We start from the raw sequence: 20,230 nt of genomic DNA on the forward strand, positions 1-20,230 counted from the left end.
CTTTTAGCATTATGCTCAGAAGCAGGAAACATATAAGCTTTTTAAGCATTACACTCAGAAGCTTTTTTAGCATTACAGTCAGAAGCAGGAAACATAACAAGCTTTCATAATACTCAAAGACGGAAACTTAGCCAAAATGACAAGATAGAGGAAATTTCCCCAAAAGAAAGATCAAGAAGAAATCAGAGACACAGACTTGCTCAAAACAGATATAAGCAATATATTTGAGTAAGAATTTAGAACAACAGTCATAAGATTACTAGTGGCTCTGGAAATAGCGCAGGACACCAGAGAAACTCTTGCTTCAGAGATAAGAGACCTAGAAACTAGTCAGGCTGAAATAAAAAAATGCTGTAAGTGAGATGCAAAACCAATAGGATACAATCACAACAGTAGGGAAGAAGCAGAGGAAAGAATAGGTGACATGAAGATGAAATTATGGTAAATAGTGAACCAGAAAAGAGGAGGGAAGGAAAATTATTAGATCATGAATACAGACTTAGGGAACTCAGTGATTCCATAAAGTGTGGTAATATCTCTATCATAGGAATCCCACAAGAAGAAGAGCAAGAAAAAGGGGCAGAAGGGTTATATGAACAAATTGTAGCTGAGTACTTCCCTAATTTGGGTTAGAAAATGGGCATTCAAATCCAAGAGACACAGAGAATTCCCCTCTAAATGAATAAAAGCAGGCCTACACCAAGACACATCACAGGGAAACCTGCAAAATACTAAGAAAAGAGAGAATTCTGAAAGCAGCTAGGGACAAAAGGTCTTTAACTAACAAGGGTAGATACATAAGTTAAGGAGAATTACCCATAGAAATTTGGCAGACCAGAAGAAAGTGGCATGCTATATTCAATGTGTTAAATGGAAAAAATATGCAGTCAAGGCTGCCACTGAGAATAGAAAGAGAAATAAAGTGTTTCCAAGACAAACAAAAACTAAAGGAGTTCATGAACACTAAAGCAGCTCTGTAAGAAATATTAAAGTGGACACTTTGAATGAGAAAGAGAGACCAAAAGCAACAAAGATTAGAAAGAAAAAGAGACAATTTACAGGAACAGAGACTCTACAGGTAATATAATGGCACAAAATTCATATCTATCAATAATCACTCTGAATGTAAATGGACTCAATGGTCCAATCAAAATACATAGGGTATCAAAGTGGATTAAAAAAAAAAAAAACAACAGGACCCGTTGATACTATGCTTACAAGAGACTCATTTTAGGTAAAAAGACATCTTCAGATTGAAAGTGAGAGGTGGAGAACCATGCTAATGGATATCAAAAGAAATCTGGAGTAGATATCCTTATATCAGACAAACTAGATTTTAAACAAAGACTGTAGTAAGAGATGAAGAAAGGCACTATATCATAATAAAGAGGTGTATCCAACAAGAAGATCTAAGAATTGTAAATATTTATGTTCCCAACTTGGGAGCAGCCAAATATACAAATCAATTAATAACAAACTTAAAGAAACTAATTGAAAACAACACAATAATAGTAGGGGACTTCATTAGCCCACTCAAAGCAATGGACATATCATGTAAGCAGAAAATCAATAAGAAAACCATGTCTTTGAATGACACGCTGGACTAGATGGACTTAATAGATCTATTCAGGGCATTTCATCATAAAGCAGCAGAATACATATTCTTTTTGAGCACACATAGAACACTCTTCAGAACAGATCACATACTAGGTCACAAATCAGGGCTCAACCAGTACAAAAAGATTAAGATCATACCATGCATATTTTCAGGCCACAATGCTGTGAAACTTGAAGTCAGCCACAAGAAAAAAATTTTGAAAGACCACAAATACATGGAAATCAAATAACATCCTATTAAGATTGAATGTGTCAACCAGAAAATTAAGAAACGAAAAAATACATGGAAGCAAATGAAAGTGAAAACACAAAAAGTCCAAAAAACCTTTGGGATGCTGCAAAGGTGGTCCCAAGAGGCAAGTATATTGCAATACAGGTCTTCCTCAAGAAACAAGACAAGTCTCAAATATACAACCTAACCTTATACCTAAAGGAGCAGGAAAAAGAACAGCCAAGAAAGCCTAAAACCAGTATAAGAAGGGAAATAATAAAGATTAGAGCAGAAATTGATGGCATAGGAAAAAAACAAAACAAAACCCAGGAGAAGAGAGCGATGAAACTAGGAGCTGGTATATTGAGAAAATTAAAAAGACTGATAAACCTCTAGCCAGATTTATCATCACTAACAAAACAGGTGAGGTCACAAACAACACCACAGAAATACAATTATATGAGAATATTATGTGCAATTATATGCCAAAAATTGGGCAATCTGGAGGAAATGGATAATAAATTCCTAGAAACATAAAAACTACCAAAACAGAAAGAGGAGGAAATAGAAAACCTGAACAGACCCATAACCAGCAAAGAAATTGCTGTAATCAGTAATCAAAAATCTCCCAATAGAGAAGAGTCCAGGGCAAGATGGCTTCTCAGGGGAATTCTACCAAACATTTAAAGAAGAATTAATACCTATTATTCTGAAATGGTTCCAAAAAAATAGAAATGGAAGAAAAACTGCCAAATTCATTCTATGAGGCCAGCATTACCTTGATCCCCAAACGAAAGACCCCATCAAAAAGAATTATAGACCAATATCCCTGATGAACATGATGCAAAAATTCTCAACAAAGATACAAGCTAATCAGTCCAATGGTATATTAAAAGGCTATTCACTACCGCCAAGTGAGATTTATTCCTGGGCTGCAGGGATGGTTCAATATCCATAAATCAATCATGTGATACACCACATTAATAAGAGAAAGGATAAGAATCATATGATCATCTCAATAGATGCAGAAAAAGCATCTGACAAAATACAGCATCCTTTCTTGATAAAAACCCTCTTCAGTATACAGATAGAGGCAACATATGAAAACATTATAAAGGCCATGTATGAAAGACCCACAGGTAATAACATCCTCAATGGGGAAAAACTGAGAGCTTTGTCCCTAAGGTTAGGAACATGACAGCTATGTCCACTCACAACGCTATAGTTCAAAATGATGCTGGAAGTCCCAGCCTCAGCAATCAGACAACATAAAGAAGTAGAAGGCCTCAAAATTGGCAAGGAAGAAGTCAAACTTTCATTCTTTGCAGGTGACACGATACTCAATATACAAAACCTGAAGACTCCACCAAATGATTTCTAGAACTGATACCTGAATTCAGCAAAGTCTTAGGATATAAAATAACATACATAAGTTTGTTGCATTTCTATACACCAATAATAAAGCATCAGAAAGAGAAATCAAGGAATCGATCCCATTTACAATTGCACTAAAAACTGTAAGATACCTAGGAATAAACCTAACTAAACAGGTAGAAGATTTGAAAACTACAGAACACTTGTAAAAGAAATGAAGACCCAAAGAAATGGAAAACCATTCCATGCTCATGGATTGGAAGAGCAAATATTGTTAAAAAAGAGTCTAAGCTACCCAAGGCAATCTACACATTCAATGCAAACCCCATCAAGATAACAGCAGCATTTTTTTTACAGAGATAGAACAAACAAATCTAAAATGTATATGGAGTAGAAAAGACCCTGAATAGCCAAAGCAATATTGGAAAAGAAAACCAGACCTGGAGGTATCACAATTCCAGGTTTCAAGCTGAATTACAAAGCTGTAATCACCAAGACTGTATGGTACTAGGATAAAAACAGACACATAGATCAGTGGAAATGAATAGAGACCCCAGAAATGGACCTCCAACTCTATGGTTAACTACTCTTTGACAAAACAGGAAAGAATACCCAATGGAAAAAAGACTGTTTCTTCAACAACGAATGTTGGGAAAATTGGACAGTATTATGCAGAAGAATGAAATTGGACCATTTTCTTACACCATACACAAAAATAAATTCAAAATGGATGAATGACCTAAATGTGAGACAGGAATCCATCAAAATGCTAGAGGAGAACACAGGCAGCAAACTCTTTGACCTCAGCCACAGCAACTTCTTACTAGACATGTCTCCGGGGTAAAGAGAAACAAAAACAATAGTGAACTACTGGAACTTTCATCAAGATAAAAAGCTTCTGCACAACAAAGGATAGAATCAACAAAACTGAAAGGCAATGTATGGAATAGGAGAAGATAAATGTAAATGACATACCAGATAAAGGGCTAGTATCCAAAATCTATAAAGAATTTATTAAACTCAACATCCAAAAAATAATAATCAGTTAAGAAATGGGCAGAAGACATGAACAGACATTTCATGAAAGAAGAGATACACATGGGTAATAGACACATGAAAAAGTGCTCAACATCACTATCAGTGAAATACAAATGAAAACGACAATGAGATACCATCTCATACCTGTCAGAATGGCTAAAATTAACAATTCAGGAAACAAATATGTTGGTGAGAATGTGGAGAAAGGGGAACCATCTTACCCGTTGGTAGGAATGCAAATTGGTGCAGCCACTGTGAAACACAGTATGGAGGTTCAACAAAAAGTTCAAAATAGAGCTACCCTATGACCCAGCAGTTGCACTACTAGGTGCAACTTATCCAAAGGATACAAACATAGTTATTTGAAGGGGTGGATGCACCCCAATGTTTATAGTAGCACTACCAACAATAGCCAAATTATGGAAAGAGCCCAAATGTGCATTGACTGATGAATGGATAAAGAAGATGTGGTACATGTATACAATGGGATATTACTCAGTCATCAAAAAGAATGAAATCTTTCCATTTGCAAGGATGTGGATGGAGCTAGATTATATTATGATAAGCAAACTAAATCAGAGAAAGACAAATACCATATGATTTTACTCATATGTGGAATTTAAGAAACAAACAGATGAACATGGGGAAGGGAAGAAAAAATAAAATAAGAAACAGAGAGGGAGGAAATCATAAGAGACTCAACTCTAGAGAAGAAACTGAGGGTCAATGGAGGGAAACGGGTGAGGGATGGGTTAAACTGGGTGATGGGCATTAAGGAGTATAGCTGTGATGAGCCATGGGTGTTGTACGCAAATGCTGAATCACTAAATTCTACTCCTGAAACTAATAGTACATTATATGGTAACTAACTTGAATTTAAATAAAATCTTGGAAGAAGAAAAAGTAAAATGAAAAAACCTTGCCTGGATTATATGTGACTCCTCATATTCATTCTATGAAAATTTTTTTTGTTTTTGTTTAAGACATGTGAGTATAAGGCAAATGTCATAATCAAATATCATATGGGAAATAAAAGCAACTGTCCCAGCTATTTCTGTCATTCAGACATTAATTTAGACAACTTATGGAAACCTTTTTGTCTGCTGATTACCTATCTTTCATTATTTTAGTAAAAAAATCATATGCTCATTAAAAAGAACTTAGATACAGAAACTTATAAAGTAAAAAGTGGATCATCTTTCAACTAATTTTGATCCTGTTCACTACTTGTGCAAATCAATATTAAATGTGGCAGGCATATGTTTTACACACATATAAAGTTGTTAAAATTTATTCTAAATTCAGGAGGTCTTAGCTTAAAACCATATTTGATTCTAGGTAAACATGTCTGAAAAACTTTTAGTTAATTTAAAATGGAATACATATATTTACCTTCCCTAATCCCTAAGTATCACTACGATGATTAAAAAAGTCTGAAAATAAAAGGGTGTGATCAATGGCAGCTATTTTGAGGAATTTCTTAAGGGTATTAAGTAAGTAAATAATATTGAGCAAATAGCCAATTAATGCTAACCATGTCACAGAGTCAGTGGGTCAACAGTGGGTGGAGTCCCTAGCACACCCTTGAGAAACCTTGAATCTCAGGGTGAGGGTTGAGAACAAGGGCAAGCCATGATGGGGCCAGGGGAGCAGGGAGGAGATGAAGGAGTCCTAGAACTGAGCCAAGGATCACACAGGGAACAGATGTATTTGTCACTTGGAGGTTCCTGCTAGCTAAGTAATTTGGGGGATTTGCTGGTATTCCTAGATAGTGTTCTAAATAATTTTAGATTATTGCCAAAACACCAACCCCCTGAATCCACATAGTGAAATAACACAAAAAGGTTCAGCAAAACAGTGGGATTGTTTAATAAACTGCCTCCCTGTAAATCTCCTAATCTTCTCATTGGAAAGCACAACTCTGTTCGTGTTTGATGATCCCCCCAGGTTGAGGCCAGAGGAATAAGTTAGAGACTCTGGTAATATCCCTTGCTAGTAAATCTCACAGAAGTGGGGGTGCATACTGGGTATTTACCCCAAAGATACAGATGTAGTGAAAAGAAGGGCCATCTGTACCCCAAAGTTTATAGCAGCAATGGACATGGTCGCCAAACTGTGGAAAGAACCAAGGTGCCCTTCAACAGACGAATGGATAAGGAAGAGGTGGTCCATATACACTATGGAGTATTATGCCTCCATCAGAAAGGATGAATACCCAACTTCTGTAGCAACATGGACGGGACTGGAAGAGATTATGCTGAGTGAAATAAGTCAAGCAGAGAAAGTCAATTATCATATGGTTTCACTGATTTGTGGAGCATAACAAATAGCATGGAGGACAAGGGGAGTTAGGAGAAGGAAGTTGAGGGAAATTGGAAGGGGAAGTGAACCATGAGAGACTGAAAAACAATCTGAGGGTTTTGAAGGGGCGGGGGTGGGAGGTTGGGGGAACCAGGTGGTGGGTATAGGAGAGGGCACGGATTGCATGGAGCACTGGGTGTGGTGCAAAAACAATGAATACTGTTGTGCTGAAAATAAATTAAAAAAATTAAAAAAAAAAAAGAAAGGGCAAGAGTTAAACACCCAAAATAAATACATACATATTTATTAAAAAAAAAAAAAAAAAAAGAAGTGGGGGTGCAGCTCACCACCCAGGCATCACTTGTGTGCTTTTCTCTGAGAACTCTGAAGCCACCAACTTGTTAAATAATTTTTCACCTCTGGTTAACTCCCAGCTTTCGAGCCCCAAGGAGCTCCTGCACGGGGAGGGGAAGAGAGGGAGTTGTGGCAATTGTCTGCTAAGCAGAATTGTATGTGATGCATGTGCTTTTCACACCCATATTACTTACCAACACTAATTCTTTTTAGAACTATAAGCATAGAAAAATTCTCAGATGCATGAAGAAAAACAACAGCTTAAGAGAAAGAAAACCAAAGTGAGCAATCATACAAATGGTCTCCACCTAAACAAGAGAACATGAAGGAGAAGAATTTGAAAGATTACCATACTGTTTGCAAGAAGTAAACAGAGCAATATTAATAAAACTCTATACAAACAAAATTAATGTTGATATAGAAGAGCAGTATTATGCTTAAAAACATTTTAAGACATACTCAGAAAATATATTAACCTATGTAAACCTTCTGAAAATCACGTGAGGAAGTATTCTCCCAAAAGAGATAGGAATCAGAAAAAAGAAAGGGAAAGAGGTGGCATATAGGTAAACTGATGGCAATAAAGCTAGCAAAACTTGTTAAGTTTATTTTTTTTAAGATTTTATTCATTTATTTGAGAGAGAGCGTGTGTGTGCAGGAGAATAGGAGTGAGGGGAAGGGGGAGAGGGAGAGGGAGAAGCAGACTTCCTGCTGAGCATAGAGCCCAATGCTATGCATGGCTCCATCCCAGGACCCTGAGATCATGACCTGAGCCAAAGGCAGATGCTTAAATGACTAAGCCACTCAGGCACCCAAAACTTGTTAAGTTTAAATAATCATTGATAATTTGGTTTTGAACAGTTAAGAAAGAATTTGTAAAGCAGAAGGCAGAAAAGGTAAAACAAAATTAATCATCCATAAATAAACTTCCACATTATTTCAACAGAATCTTGAAACAGGCAAGGAAATAAAATATTTCTAAATATCTCGTCCTATTTGGGAAGTAAATGGAGAAAACACTGTTACAATTTAAAAAGTGTTAGGGAAATTCAGGTTCATGTATTTGTTAGAAACTGGAGTTAAGTTCTGGTAGAACTAAATTAGAATGCAGAACCTTCCAGTGCAGCTGATAGGAATAATAAGAAAAAACAGAGCTAGGAATCGGTTCTGATTCAAGAGAGCTAGGGAACCCCACAATTCTGTAATGCACAGGGTCCCCCATCTTCACAGAAGTGCTTGGAATGCATTCTGTGGATCTGCAGTGTCATAGGGTACCACTGGGAATAGGCTGAAGGATAGTTTTCTGTCACCAACTTCCTCAATTTTCTTAACTGAAAAACAGTGACATTAATTAAGCACAGGCTGGTTTGAGCATTAGAATAACGGGATAATTTTAAAGCAAAATCAACTCTGGACATTGTAGATGGTTTTGAAAGAAGAATTACATCCTAGTAACTGTCTGACTTAAGGCAAACAATAATCAAGGGAAAAAGAGGAAGACCACTTCAAAACAACTAGGTTATCTTTCCCATATGATTGTTTCAAACTGGTATCTAATTTCCCATGACCTTTTTATAAAGCATGTTCTTAATATTTATGTTAATATCCTTAGTGCAAAGTTATCCTGTTTCCTAAAACTAAAACCTCCTGCACCAAATTGGCTATGTCTGGGTCTGAACTTGCGGATGTGTGGAAAAAACCTTCTCCTGGATACTGTTAATTAGATGCTAGTACTACCCAGTGGTCCCCATTCTGACTTAGACTAGGAAGTCACAGGCTACAGATTCTCAAGAGATCCATCAGTTTTTAAACTTTCTACATGGAACTTTTCAAATTACACAATATTAGAAATATAGAAAGAACCCCACTCACACTTTACACAGTTTCAGCTGTCAACAAAACATGGCCAATCTTGTTACATCTACATTCCACTTCCTACTTCCTTGGGTTACTCTATTTTTATTTATTTTCTTAATTTGAAAAATTTTTAAATTAACATATAATGTACTATTTGTTTCAGGGATATAGGTCTGTGATTCATCAGTCTTAACACAATTCACAGCACTCACCATAGCCCATACTCTCCCCAATGTCCATCCCCTAGATACCCCATCCCTCCCCACACCCTCCCCTTCAGCAACCCTTAGTTTGTTTCCTGAGATTAAGAGTCCCTTATGGTTTGTCTCCCTCTCTGGTTTCATCTTGTTTAATTTTTCCCTCCCTTCCCCTATGATCCTCTGTCTTGTTTCTCAAATTCCTCATATTAGTGAGATCATATGATAATTGTCTTTCTCTGACTGACATATATTGCTTAGCACAATACCCTCTAGTTCCATCCACGTTGTTGCAAATGGCAAGAATTCACTTTTTGGTGGCTGCATAATTTCCATTGTATATATGTACCACATCTTCTTTACCTATTCATCTGTTGATGGACATCTAGGCTCTTTCCACAGTTTGGCTACTGTGGACATTGCTGCTATAAACATTGGGGTGCATGTGCCCCTTTGGATCACTACATTTGTATCTTTAGGGTAAATAACTAGTAGTGTGATTGCTGGGTCATAGGGTAGTTCTATTTTCAACTTTTTGAGGCACCTCCATACTGTTTTCCAGAGTGGCTGCACCAGCTTGCATTCCCACCAACAGTGTAGAGTGTTCCCCTTCCTCTGCATCCTCGCCAACATCTGTTGTTTCCTAACTTATTAATTTTAGCCATTCTGACTGGTGTGGGGTGAGGTGGTATCTCATTGAGGTTTTGATTTGTATTTCCTGATGCTGAGTGATGTGGAGCACTTTTTCATGTGTCTGTTGGCCATCTGGATGTCTTCTTTGCAGAAATGTCTGTTCATGTCCTCTGCCCATTTCTTGATTGGATTATTTGTTCTTTGGGTGTTGAGTTTGATATTTCTTTTTAGATTTTGGATACTAGCCCTGTATCTGATATGTCAGTTGCAAATATCTTCTCCCGTTCTGTCAGTTGTCTTTTGGTTTCGTTGACTGTTTTGCTGTGCAAAAGCTTTTGATCCTGATGAAGTTCCAATAGTTCATTTTTGCCCTTGCTTCCCTTGCCTTTGGTGATGTTTCTAGGAAGAAGTTGCTGTGGCTGAGTTCGAAGAAGTGGCTGCCTGTGTTCTGCTCTAGCATTTTGATGGATTTCTGTCTCACACTGAGGGAGTCTTCCATCCATTTTGAATCTGTTTTTGTGTGTGGTGTAAGGAAATAGTCCAGTTTCATTCTTCTGCTTGTGGCTGTCCAATTTTCCCAACACTATTTGTTTGAAGAGACAGTCTTTTTTCCATTGTACATTCTTTCCTGCTTTGTCGAAGATTAGTTGACCATAGAGTTGAGGTTCCCTGGGTTACTTTAAAGAGACACCTCAAACATGTCATTTCATTTTCATGTAGTCTCTTGTCTAATTATTTAATTTTTTAAATAACTTTACTTTTTTCCTGAGCAGGGCCATTATGTATTTATTTATTCTGTTACTATAGTTATAATTTATGGTCTACTGTAAGGAGAAAAACTGCAATAACTTTAGTAGGACTAATTGTTTTATTATTCAACAGATATTTATCAAGGGTCTGCTATATACCAGATATTAGTATCAATGGATAGAAGTAACTGAATATGCATATTTTGACTTCATACAAAAATAAATATTCTAACAACTAAACTGAATTATAAACGTGTGTGTTGTTTTATGAGGAGGTGGGTTTTGCTGCTAGGCATTCAAGCAGAAGCTGAGTGAGATGTTGCATTAGGGTGCACTTGGGCAAGGCCTTCTGAGGCCTTTCCCATCTTTAGGATTCCCTGATCTTTCTTTAATTTTTAAAAATATAAATGAATAAATATCAAGGAAGGACTGAATATCCTAAATTATATGTATGCATTTTTCACATGGACAATTTCCAGGTGATCAATATAAACAAAGTGTGAGACCAGCTTCTACTTCATACTGAGAAACTGCTTTCTCTCTTTAGCATTATTATGATTATGATTACAACTGGGGATCTGAATCCCAGTGTAGGAAAATCTTTTATGTTCCAATTTACTTCTATTTCACATGACTGATGACCTCTGCTCTAGGACAGTCTAAAGGTGCACATAAGGGAAGTAACAGCATCATATGCCCTTATATTAACTAACATATTTGTGAGTATAGTATAAAAATTCAAGCATATTTTTTCAAGCTTTACAAAACAAATAATTTTAAATATGAAAGCAGTTTTAAGGCTGGAATAAAAGAACCTGTTGAGTGCAGGGTGAACTTGATTTGTCTTAACCATATACAAATTAGTATCTATTTCACTAGAATTCCTTATTACTCAATAAGTAATGTCTATTCTAGGAAGCATTAATCTTCAATCTGTATAGCCACACACATAAATATTTCACATTTAGATGAACTAAGCAATAGATTTTTTTTTGAAATCTTTAAACGTGAGAAAATAGTTTCTTTGAAGTACATTGGCAAAACTCAAATCAAGGACACAAATCCTATAGCTATCTCATTAAACAGAAAAAAATACTTTGAAAGAGAATTATTGAGTTTTAATATAAATTTTTGAAACAACATTTATTCTAGGTTGGAACAAAAAGGATATTATCACAGGATCCCATTAAGGTCATGAGAGCCCCTCTCGTACTACATGATATTTTTTCTGTACATTTTTGGTTTATAAGCCTGGGAAATTAAGTAAGTTATTTTTTTAAATTTTCTTAAAATTTTTATTATTTATTTATTTACTTATTTTATCATGGATAAATTTTGGATTCTTTTAAAATTTAATTTAATTTTTTTTCAGCATTTCAAGATGCATTGTTTATGCACCACACCCAGTGCTCCACGCAATACGTGCCCTCCTTAATACCCACCACCAGGTTCACCCAATCCCCCACCCCTCTCCCCTCTAAAACCCTCAGTTTGTTTCTTAGAGTAAGTTATTTATTTTTTTTTCAAGATTTTGTTTTTTTTATTTGAATGAGAGAGAGAGAGAGAGAGAGAGCGCGCACACACACAAGCGGGTAGGGAGGGGCAGAGGGAGAAGCAGGTTCCCTGAGCCTGATATGTGGCTCGATCCCAGGACTCAGCAATCATGACCTGAGCTGAAGGTAGACGCTTAACTGACTGAGCCACCCAAGTAATTAAGTTATTTTCTAGTCACAGAGAATCCTGAATATAGGTAGACCTGAGAACTTAAGCTAGGGTAGGTAACTCACTCACTAAGGCTCAATCTTCTCTTTTCTGGAAATGAACTACTGACTACCTATAGCTCTAGCATCACAAAACAGGTAAAGGTGGGAATATGCCCTTGAATTCGAGTTTCATATTTTGGTAGAATGTTTCCTAGAGACAGAACATGGGGTCTGAGGCATCAAGTGTTGCCTGGGTACTAGAAGTAATACTTTTAAATTAAGATAAGATAGCCAATCCATGCCTTGAAAAGTACCTGGCCATACATTTAACATGAATTTCCTGAAGGCCTCCTATATGCCAGGCTCTGTGTTTGGCATTCGGTAATCAAAGACAAATAAGACATGGACACTAATCTCAAGTTGTTTAGAATACTATTAGTACCCTATGAGAGAAAGATGTTAAGCAGGTGACCATAGTAAATAAGTCTGGATTTCAGAGTGCTTCTCAAATATCCTGGAATGGATGGAGTTGGGGGTAGAGAAGAGATTACGTGTTATATTAAAGTAAAAGGGAACTAGGAGTGTGCTGTCATTTACGAAGGCTGATTCTAATGATCCAAGGGCATAGAACAGATATATTGAGATGTATGCTTCAGCTGAATCTTCCCAAGGCAACTAGAGTTTGCATTAGTCAATGGCTATACTAGACTTACTTATTTATCTGAAGAAGATCAAATTCCAAACTGTACTTATTTCAACAGTGCTTGTTTCAATTCAGTGAATTGAATCAGGTTATTCTAATTACACATACATTTAGGGTTAGCAAAAATTTTAAGGATTCCTTATCTTTCAGATGAGAAGGGGATTAAAGTTGAAGGAAAACTGCTGAGGAAAAAAAAATACACTTTAAAGTAGATACATTAATAACAAGCCAAATATACAGCAAAGTTTAAGTTTTTTTTAGCTCTAAAATAGCCAAGTAATGCCTCCTTCAGAATGGCAAAGGAGTGCCTACAATCATATAGATAAAAAGTGTAGAAATGGGTAGAATATCAGTATTCTGAGATTGTGGTAGTAATGAAGATGGGAGTGACTCTTAGTTCACTCAAATTAGAATGAATATGCTGGTTAGAAAGGAAAATTACATTTTCTGTTATTTATAAATACATGTGTCACTTCATTAACAATTAACAAATGACTGTCTTGATGGCTGTCTTGGTGTCAACTATAATAATAATAACACAAACACAGTTATCTTCCAACAGCAATTCAGGATAAAACTCTCAGCAAAGCAGAAACAGGGTAAACTTACTTAACACAATGCAGAAATACAAAAACCTACTGATAATATCCTACTTAATGGTGAAAGATGGAATGCTTTCCCCCAAGATCAGAAACAAGGCAAGGGTGTCCACTGGCACCAATCTTATTTAACACAGTAATGGAAATTTTAGCCAGAAGAAGGAAAAAAAGGGCATAGATTGGAAAGAAGAAATCAGAGGTTTCCATTTAATTGTCTAAGTAGAAAATCCTATCGAATCTTAAAAAAGCCTCCTAGAACCAATAAATGAGCAAGGTTACAGTATACAAGAGGAACACACAAAAATCAACTATTTCTATTTATTAAAAACAAACATGCGGAAACCAAACTTAAAAACACAGTATTTATAATCACTTCAAAGAAAATAAAATATTTAATCATACACTTAACAGAAAATGTACAGGATCTCTACGGTAACATGGGTGTCAGTTGGAAATAGGAAACAATGAGCAAATTGAAGTAAATATACTGAGGAAAGTGGAAGCTGAGTTTCTCACTGCTAAAGAAGATACCTATAGACAGAAATGATTAGAAATAACCCTTGAAATGCTATGTTGGATTAGAAATGGAAGTATGGGCATAAATTCATGGTTTTATAGTAAGTGAATGTATGCATACATATATACATACATACAGTGATAGATGGGTATATTTCTGCGTTGTGTATGTGAAGCCGTATCTGTATTTCCTAGCTCTGTCCATTGGGATAAGCTAGAAGAAATGACACTCAGTAACAATCAGTACACTGAGAATCTAGAATTTGGTTTTTAAATACCATCCACTACAAAAGGAAACAGGGCTCCTTGGAGAGATGTCAGATTCTAGACTTTGGGAAAGGGAGGCATAAGATGAATCTGGAGTATCTTTCTTTCCCAGAAAACATGTCAAAAAGATACAGGAGCCAGTGTGAAGGAGCTTCTACTGCTTCTATTGGGAACACTTTGAATATTAAATGATTTTATGTACTGAACATAATATGAATACATACATATAATAAATAATAATGAAATACATATATATGATAAATGAATACATAAATACATGGAAGAGAAAGATATAGTAGAATGCCAACTAATAAATGTAGAAGGAATGTTGGAAATAGAGAATCACTGTTTGACAACTATCTCAGAGAAAGCAATCACAAAGACGGAAATAGTGAACTTAAGGTGGAGAGACCTGGTGGTCAATAAGATGACCAGAAGATTAAGATTAACATTATGGTGGTGTGACAGGTCAACATCACGTGCTTCCTGATAAAATGCATGAGAAGTACACAGCAATTCCATGCAATGGAATTTCTGCAAAGAATGTCTGACCTGAGTGGAGAAAGAGAAAACAGGGTTATGCTACAGAATGAAACCTGTATTCTTTAAAATTGGTAAGGACCTGAAACGGAATTGTTCCAGACTGAAGAAGTCTGCAAAGATGTGACAACGAAATGCAATAGGAATTCCTGGATAAAATCCTGGAACAGAAAAAAATCATTGTTGGGACATTTGAAGAATTTGAACAGGGTCTGTATATATGATGGTAGTGTAACAAAGTTGATTTCCTGATTCAGAGAGTTGTATACAGGTTACGTAGCAGTCAGTTCTTATTCTTTGGAGAATTTGCATTGACAGAGAGAATACAAAATTAAATGTTAATTAATTAAAAATAAAACATATAAAACAAATACTCACCAATCACTTTAACAAAATAAGCATCTGCTTCGAAGTTATTTTTAAGTGTATGGATGGCAAAATCATTTTTTGTATATCCTTTACTTAGTACTACAATGTCCAAGATTCCCTGGAAAACACATACACAAAAGTTGTAAGAAAAAACCAGCAACTGAAAAAATAATGAAAATACATGCATGGTCATCATGTAAATATAAACCTTATTCAACTTGATGTTCAAAATAAAAATATTAAAAAATATAAAACCTTAAGAAAGAGAGAGAGGCAAACCAAGAAACAGACTCTTCTCTCTAGAGAACAAACTGATGGTTACCAGAGAGGATGTGGGTGGGGGTGGGGGAAATAGGTGATGGGGATTAAGGAGTGCACTTGTCATGAGTACTGCGTGTTGTAAGGAATTACTGAATTACTATATTGTATACCTGAATTTATTACTACACTAAATGTTAACTGGAATTTACATATAAACTTAAAAAAAGAAAAACCCAGGGCGCCTGGGTGGCTCAGTGGGTTAAAGCCTCTGCCTTCGGCTCAGGTCATGATCTCAGGGCCCTGGGATCAAGCCCCGCATTGGGCTCTCTGCTCAGTGGGGAGCCTACTTCCCCCTCTCCTTCTGCCTGCCTCTCTGTCTGCTTGTGATCTGTCAAATAAAACAAAACAAAACAAAAAAACCCCCAAACAACCCCAAACCTTAAAATAGTAAACTATAAACAGAATGAAAAAAAAATCTGTAATTTTAATCTCCAGAGATAAGTATTATCATTTTTGTATATTTCCTTCCGGTAATATTTGCATGTATTTTTATTTTTTTAAAAAGATTTACTTATTGGGACGCCTGGGTGGCTCAGTTGGTTAAGCAGCTGCCTTTGGCTCAGGTCGTGATCCCAGCGTCCTGGGATCGAGTCCCACATCAGGCTCCTTGCTTGGCGGGGAGCCTGCTTCTCCCTCTGCCTCTGCCTGCCATTCTGTCTGCCTGTGCTCGCTCTCTCTCCCTCTCTCTCTGACAAATAAATAAAATCTTAAAAAAAAAAGATTTACTTATTTATTTTAGAGAAAAAGAGAGAATGTGCAAGCAGGGGGAGGGGCAGAGGGAAAGGAAGAAACTCAAGCAGATTCCCTGCTGAGCGTGGATTGCCATGCATGACCTGAGATGCATGACCTGAGCAGAATTCAAGAGTTGGATGCTTAACTGACTGAGCCACCCAGGCGCTCCTGCATGAATTTTTAAAGAACTATGAAATGGACTGCTAAATTGTTTTCAACTATCAGAGGAAGAGAGCACTTTTTTATTTGCCCTGGTGACCATGACATATTAACATTATTTCTCCCTAAAAAAGGACATTTTGCTCATTTTATTGGGGAGGGAAAAGCTATGCTCATATTTAAGTTTAAATTTAAATTTCTACTTGACATACAGTATTACATTAGTTTCAGGGGTACAACATAGTGACTCAACTGTATACCTTATGTTATGTTCACCACAAATGCAGTCCATTACGCTGATTCTTTTTTTTTTTTTTTAAAGATTTTATTTATCTACTTGACAGAGATCACAAGTAGGCAGAGAGGCAGGCAGAGAGAGAGGGGAAGCAGGCTCTCTGCTGAGCAGAGAGCCCGATGTGGGGCTCGATCCCAGGACCCTGGGATCATGACAAGAGCCGAAGGCAGAGGCTTTAACCCACTGAGCCACCCAGGCACCCCCATTACACTGATTCTTAATGATATTGATCATTTATCATATTTTTTTTGTGTATTACCCACACATGTTTTTTCCGTAAATTGAGTATGTTCTGTTTCTTCAGTGGGAGTTTTTTGGGGACTTGCATCAGTTTGTATAAACACTTCTTATATTAAAGATACTATTTGACTCTTTCATAGTAAATTTATTTCCCAGATTTAAAAACAGTGTAAAATTTCATTTAATGTTTTTTATGTACATAAATTAAAAACCTCTTTGTAGGGGTGCCTGGGTGACTCAGGCAGGTAAGTGTCTGACTCTTGATTTGGGCTCAGGTCATGATCTCTGGGTTGTGAGATCAAGACCTGTCCTGGGCTCTGTGCTGGGCATGGAGCCTTGCTTAGGATTCTTTCCTCTCCCTTTGCTCTCCCCCTCCCCCGCAAAAAATTATTTGTAGTCAAATTTCTTGATTTTTCCCCTTATGGTATTTTTGTCAATTACTTTCATGTTTGTCAACTGTTAATAAAAAGTGAAATAACATGAGATTTGGTAGCAGAAAGAAGAAAACAGGAACATGGACAATTCATATAATTGAGAATCAGTCTGTTACAACACAACAAGACAAAACTGAAAATGTTACAACCAAACCAAACCAAAACCAAAAATTATGTTAGGAGGAGATATAAATGTCCTCACGGACAGTGAATCTTTCTTTAAAAATAATTATTTTATAAGGATGTACTGTGATATATTAACCCTAGAACTCAACAAATTTTTATCAGAATTTGTTATTTTTCTGAGTGGTAAACTGGCTTTTCACATTAGAATGGAGGAAACCAGGGCCCTGAGGGCCTTTCATTATCACCTGGCAACTGAAGATGGAGTCACAGGCATCTGTAGAAATAGATGCTACTTCTAGTTCACAAAGTTAAAAGGGGGTACTGCATTCACTCTTCTGTGATCTTGTGTAGGTTTACTGTTGGCTATGCTTTTGTCTACTGGTACACATGCACATTTGCCAGCCTCAGAGCATGATTCTCTAGTGGTTAATCTAAATAGCACAAAATGAGATAAAGGCATTTTCATATTTCACTGTACTGATCAGCTAGTAGTGTCAATAAATTTGTTCCCTGTGCCATTTAACATTAAAAGGGGCTTTCTTTAATTAACTCATTTGTTTTCATTATCTCATCTACATTTTCTGGTCAAATAGGGTGAAGTGAAAGTGAGATGAAGTGGATGGCAATTAGACTCCAAACACAGAGGAGAGCTCTGAACTCACATCTTCATAAATGTCAAAGAAGGTGGCAACCATGGCATCTCTGATTTGATTTAGGTCCATCAGCTCCCAGTAGACTTTAAACATACGATGTGCCCCCTCACAGCTTGCATTGTTGCAAGGAACATTCTCCAGTAAAAAGGCCTGCTGATTGCTGTAAGATAAAGGAAAGGCATTTAGTTAATAGAACACATCAGTTCTGTCTAGTATCAGCTGTGCTGTATTTCCTAGAATCAGAGATGATAAATAGTATATAGTGGAAATGATATGAAAAAAAACCCCTACATTTTACTGATAATTGTACTGTATCACGCAAAAATTAAATTGTTGGCTATCCTATGTGAGCCTTTGGCAAAAATTCTCTAAGGCTACCTAGTTGCTGGCCTCTCTCGTTTTACATGGAGGTTCCAGGTCTATCCTTTCTTCCTCCCTTGCTAATTTAGTCACTGGCCCTGTGGTTTCATTATTGAGTTCCTGGACACTGTCATTATACCTTCCGATGTGTATAGCTCTTCAGATGAGTATATGCATTTTACATGGAATCATCTGATATCCCCAAGTCTTGGAAACCCAAAGTAGCAAATCCATAATAATCCAATTTCAACTTCCAGACAGGCATTAGGTTGGATATTGCTGAGCTTCTCTCAGACAAAAGCATTTTAATTTTCATAGTTATGTAGTCCTCCCTCTTATATGCTACTCTGTAGGAAAAGTGGTTATAAGCTTAGATTTTGGAGGTGGAGTACCTGGATTCAAATCCTGACTGTCCTTTAGCAGCTATATGACCTTGAGTAAATTAATTTCCTGGAGACTCATCTCCTTATTTCTAAACGGAGTAATAAGAGTACTTACAGGATTGTTGTAAAAATGAAATACTGAAAAAAAAAAATGAAATACTGAATGTGAAGTACTTAGAATAATTCCTGTCATCCAGTTACCTCAGTAAAAGTGTTTGTATTATCATCATTCTTATTTCTATAGTGTAACACCATGCCATGCAAAAATATTTCCTCTAGAAATAGGAGTAACTTCTGTAGTGTGATTTTATGTAATGGTTCCTATAATAGGCATTTCCCAGTGTACACAGGCCTTTACTTCCCTCTACTTATACAAAAAAATAATAGATTAAAGGTCTTAAATTTTACTACTGCTCAATTTTATCTAATAAAAATTATTATTTTTGAGAGAGGGCGAGTGGGGAAGGGGAGGGGCAGAGTTAGAGAGAGAATCTTAAGAGGCTTAGAGAGGCTCTGCATCCAACACAGAGCCTAATGTGGAGCTCGATCTCAGGATCATGAGATCATGACCTGAAATTAAGAGTCAGACGCTTAAATGACTGAGCCACCCAGGTGCCCCTCTAATAATTACTTTAAATAAAACTAAAAAGATATTTCATTTGAGATATTTTCATATTTTATATGTAAATATTACTTTGGGCCTGGACAATTTATAAAAGAAAAAAGCTCTATTATAAGGAAAATTTCCTAGAGTTTATAATACAGTAAGGGAACCTATGTATAAAACTTTCAATTTGTATAATGTACCAAATATATGATTGACTTTAAATTACTTTTCTAGATAAAAATTCCAACACAACTAGTTCCTAAGAACAAATCATTAACGAGGGAGAAAAAAGACCTCCCAGATTATAATAATTACCTGAAAAATGTTGAAGGGACTTTGCTCAAGACCTAACATAATTTCCAGGTAATTTAACCATCCTATTTTTTTAGCTGAAGAATTTTACTAGATATTTCACAAAAATGAAGAATATTCTATTTGGTTATTAGGAGATTATATTAAAACATGAGAACATGTGATAAAGGCAGCTTTTCTACAATCTTCTGTAACTAATGTATTATACTGGCCAACCTTTTGAGTCACTGTGCCCCACTAACTTCCCTTTTCAAAGTGCATGGATTTCATTATTAGAACTATGGCTGCAACTTTAAATACAGAATACAACCGACAACAGAAACTAATTGTAGTTGTACAATTTAAAATGTCATTTTAATTTCTGATATGAGTTTGTAAAGATTATAAATGCCATGCACCATGGTTCTTGTCTCATTGCTCACTATCTTGGTTTTGCACTATGGAACTTGGGGTCTGTAAAATTTCAGCTAAGTGTTATTGAACCCTACACGCAGAGCCCAATATCTCACTTTTATAAATAAAAGTCCACTTAACCACAGGAAGGAAGAATCTTGATCCATTTGGGTTGGAAACCCATGAG

General features: G+C 36.3%; 1 protein-coding gene across 1 annotated transcript in view; it reads right to left on the reverse strand.

Annotated features, from left to right (window-relative positions):
* Positions 1-20,230, reverse strand: part of LOC111157396 (integrin alpha FG-GAP repeat containing 1) — a 303,742-nt gene that overhangs the window by 84,058 nt on the left and 199,454 nt on the right. Inside the window, exons 11-12 of the mRNA XM_022518768.1 lie at positions 17,998-18,148; positions 15,038-15,146 (exon numbers count right to left, since the gene is read on the reverse strand). Coding sequence (XP_022374476.1) covers positions 15,038-15,146; positions 17,998-18,148 — 260 coding nt within the window. The remainder of the gene's footprint in view (positions 1-15,037; positions 15,147-17,997; positions 18,149-20,230) is intronic.

The sequence above is a fragment of the Enhydra lutris genome, unplaced genomic scaffold, assembly GCF_002288905.1.
Source record: "Enhydra lutris kenyoni isolate GAN:26980312 unplaced genomic scaffold, ASM228890v2 scaffoldscaffold54, whole genome shotgun sequence".
Lineage (NCBI taxonomy): Eukaryota > Metazoa > Chordata > Mammalia > Carnivora > Mustelidae > Enhydra > Enhydra lutris.